At 40.3% G+C, this 3,962-nt stretch overlaps 1 protein-coding gene across 1 annotated transcript; it reads right to left on the bottom strand.

Annotated features, from left to right (window-relative positions):
- Positions 1 to 936: 936 nt before the first annotated feature.
- LOC124276720 (forkhead box protein G1-like) lies at positions 937 to 2,690 on the bottom strand. Its single transcript, XM_046712363.1, has one exon. The coding sequence runs from the start codon at positions 2,538 to 2,540 to the stop codon at positions 1,320 to 1,322; it is 1,221 nt and encodes a 406-aa protein (XP_046568319.1). The 5' UTR covers positions 2,541 to 2,690; the 3' UTR covers positions 937 to 1,319.
- Positions 2,691 to 3,962: the final 1,272 nt, after the last annotated feature.

The raw sequence follows: 3,962 nt of genomic DNA, 5'->3' as shown, positions 1-3,962 counted from the left end.
TGCGTCATTCTCCTGTGTCAATTTTATTTCGTTGCATGTTGTTTATGTAAGACTTTATTCATATAAATGTTTGACTTCAAACAAATATTAACATATTCAGCTATACCTCTACATATATTTATTACTAGTCAAAGAGCAGACTCAATTTCATGGTAATATAATTACAAATTGTCTTGCGTAGATTTGTATGTTTAGGCAATGCATACAATTTAACAAATTTACTTAAGTTAATTAGATGCTAGTCATAATATTTTTTGTGTAGCCAACCCTGCTCGAAATATATCGGTGAAGGATCGACGACTGAAATAAGAGAAATAGAATATATTTGTCTTTTAGAAAGACACGTTCCCTGCTGCGGATGTGCTTCTAGTCACACAGGACAGACCAGTTCGCTTCCTGGATTTCAGAGAACTGTTACAATGTTACAAAAGATATTTACTAAACCAGTACATAGGGTGTTTTATTGTGTTGACGTTAAAAACCGGGTCGCATTAAGTTTTCTCAAACAAAAACAATTGTCATACCAGATCTAAGTTTCTCTAAGAAAACGTTTCTAAAGAACAACGGAAATCTTCATATACTCATAAGGCGATTCATGCGTGTGTGTCAGCATACTATTTCTTTAAAAAAAAAGTGAAATTATACAATATTGTCACTGTTGGTAATTTAGTAATTTGTGTCAGCTTTCCCGACCGTTGTTTTAATTTTGACACTTCAATCCACACAATCCCGTTAAGTACAGAAGATGGGGATATTTGGTTTTATTGTAGATTAACGCTTGGGTTTCAGATTGAAAATATATCCTGTTGGTTGTGTCTGTCTGGAGGAATTCTTGTAGCCAGCTGACACACACTATACAGCTACAAACACACGACAGACACTGACGCAAACATTTAAATTAAATGACAAGCAACAGACAATACAAAACCAAAGAAATAATTCCAGCAAATATAGTTTAATTCTTGTACGATAATGTTTATACAGAAAACGTCACAATTTTAATACGCAGTTTGGCTTATAAATATATGAAATGTAATACAGATACATATTGTGCAGGTGAAATAAACACTTACACAATGTGGTGAGAAGGTGTTGTCTGTCGGCTGCCGGCTTCCTATAAACGCTGTCCGCCTCACAACAAATCACCTATCTTCAACACAGGTGACTAATTAAGCACTTTTTGTAATATCTGAACAATAGAACACATATATATCTAATGTTTGTCACAGATCACGAGATCATCTTCCCGTTTGATCAAAGTTCTGGCCATTACGTATCTCCAGAAGTAGTTAAATGTTTGTTTACATGAGCACAACACTCTAGCCAGTAGTTTTGTCACTTACTGAAACTGGGGAGAATGAACTATCAGGCGATGAGATGAGAGTCCCGCTCGCTTTTGACAATCTTGACGGGGGTGCATATGTTGACAGACCAGGCATGTGCGGCACGGGCGCCGCTTTCAGATGTTGATATAACTCAAGACCCCTGAGTTGGGGGTCCAGACCCTGGAATCCTTGTAGGAAGTAGGAAGCTCTCCATGCTGCCAGTGCCGACTCCTGACGCCCGTATATTGGGTTCGTACACGGAACCTGCCCTGTTTCAGAAGACCGGGATGTTTCAGACAGCAGTTTGTCCACCGAAAAATTTAGTCCATTCTTCTGTAAAAATCTATCAGACGTAACCGTGGCAGGTGTCATTTGTAGTGGGTATGGGTGATATGGGAGAGGCGAGTATCGACTTCCTGCCAGGCCCGGCAGTGAGTACAGGGGGGTGCAGGCAGCATACGGGTGGAGGCGGTCCGACTGGAACGGGTAGGACGGTGGGGTGAGGTGAGGAAATCCTGCCCTCTTGAGAGCAGCAAGCCGGCTCCGTGATGCAAGAGTGGATCTCCGCCTGAGTTTGCCAGTTGTGCCACCGATGAACACATCGTCACACGACGGATCAAGCATCCAGTAGTTGCCTTTGCCAGGATCATCGTAGTGCCGCGGGACCTTCACAAAACACTTGTTTAGACTTAGGTTGTGGCGAATAGAGTTTTGCCAACCTTGTTTGTTATCTTTGTAATATGGAAAGTTTTTCATGATAAACTCGTATATCTGACTTAGTGTGAGTCTCTTCTCGGGGCTGCTCCTGATGGCCATCATGATGAGAGCATTGTAACTAAATGGAGGTTTCTCAGGTTTCTTTTCACTTTTCCCCTTCTCTCCGTCATCGTTCAATCCCTTACTTTCCTCTGTCTTATCCTCCGAGAAACTCTCAGCATCGTCACTTTTGTCCATGTCAGTGTCAGATATGACATCCTCACACACTCGTCCATCTTCTGTTGATAGTGCCTCTGAAACTTCCTCCTTAACATCACTGACAACATCTACAAAAATGTTATCTCTGTTTGCGGCGCTGTCTGTCTGTGGTGTTCTGTTGACCACTTCCAGATTAGACTCTTCAGTGTCGCTGTCCGACTCCTCGCCAAGCATTCTTCTGATACTGAAAGGATTGAGAGAACGTTTCAAAGACTTTGCTTTCTCTTCAAACTGAACCATATTGACGGAGGTATAGGTGTTTAGCGTGCTGCTGTCACGGGCGGACTGAAGCTGACGCCGACACTCACTGCCTATGTAAGAAGTGAAGCCCTGCTAGCAATGCTTCAGCAGGAGGCCGCGCTGAACATGTTTCATTATTGTGGTAAATTCCACTTAATCACTGCCATTCAAGGCTCCAGTAACACACAGCAACTGTTCACTGGCCCACAAACGACCAGTAAAAGTTCGCCATTTTCTGGCTCCTCCTCTACGTTATTAGCGTGAATTGATTGGCAGGCCATTCTGTCGGTCGATACGTGGATGGGAAGCAGGAGAGAGCGGACGTGAGCGGGAGGCCGTACCGACTGTATCTTCACCGGATAGGCTTCATGTATGTGGATATTGTTAGGAAAGAATAGCATGTCGCTACGTCCGTATTTGGCTTAACAACTGTAATTATAATCTAGTGGATAATATAAACAGTGCGCATTCTACGTTACAATATGGCTGTCGTGTTCATTAGTTTCTTTTGGAGTCCAATGATGCTGCTTCTAAAGGTACAGAATGAACACATTTGGATCATAGGCATACAGATGTAGTGTAGTGTAATGTAACGTGATTAGTTGCTTTTTTGTGTTGTTGTTTAAAAAAAAAGAAGAGAATATTGTATAACTTTTATCAGATATGACATATGTTATATTTTGCGCAAAATGTGCGACTGTTGAAAGAGCTGACAACCACGAAAATTAACAGATAATATAAGTTTTTCAAGTATTGTTTCATCAAAAAGGTATTTACTCCTCTTTCAAGAGAAGTGTGCAACAATTTGTTGCTATCATCATACGTGATACTGTTGCCAGCGACGTTGGAACATGATTGTTTCTATGATGTAATTACACACTAACTATTGCAGAGAACATTTAGTGCATTACACACTGACACTATTGCAGAGAACATTTAGTGCATTACACATTGTAACAATTGCAGAGAACATTTAGTGCATAACACTAACTATTGCAGAGAACATTTAGTGCATTACACACTGTAACTATTGCAGAGAACATTTAGTGCATTACACACTGTAACTACTGCAGAGAACATTTAGTGCATTAAACACTTACTATTGCAGAGAACATTTAGTGCATTACACACTCTAACTATTGCAGAGAACATTTAGTGCATTACACACTGTAACTATTGCAGAGAACATTTAGTGCATTACACATTGTAACTAAAGCCAGAAACAGTAAGTAATTGCGAGGATGAGAAACTTTCATCGGCTGTTTTGCGTAGACTTAGATCTTGGGAACTATATTTATGATCAAATTACTGGTTTACAAAATTCAAACGACTAAAGAGAACATTCCATCTTTAGTTAAAAATATGATTAAATATTTCATTAAATCGGCTCTCGTTTCTGAAAGCATTGTAAATTGCCTACAA

The sequence above is a fragment of the Haliotis rubra genome, unplaced genomic scaffold, assembly GCF_003918875.1.
Source record: "Haliotis rubra isolate DU_JTF1 unplaced genomic scaffold, ASM391887v1 Scf212, whole genome shotgun sequence".
Lineage (NCBI taxonomy): Eukaryota > Metazoa > Mollusca > Gastropoda > Lepetellida > Haliotidae > Haliotis > Haliotis rubra.
Note: the sequence above shows the minus strand (reverse complement) of the source record. Positions and strands in the feature narration are given on the sequence as shown.

Excerpts from the sequence above, each read along its gene's own strand:
- LOC124276720 (XM_046712363.1), bottom strand. The coding sequence starts at position 2,540 with ATGGTTCAGTTTGAAGAGAAAGCAAAGTCTTTGAAACGTTCTCTCAAT.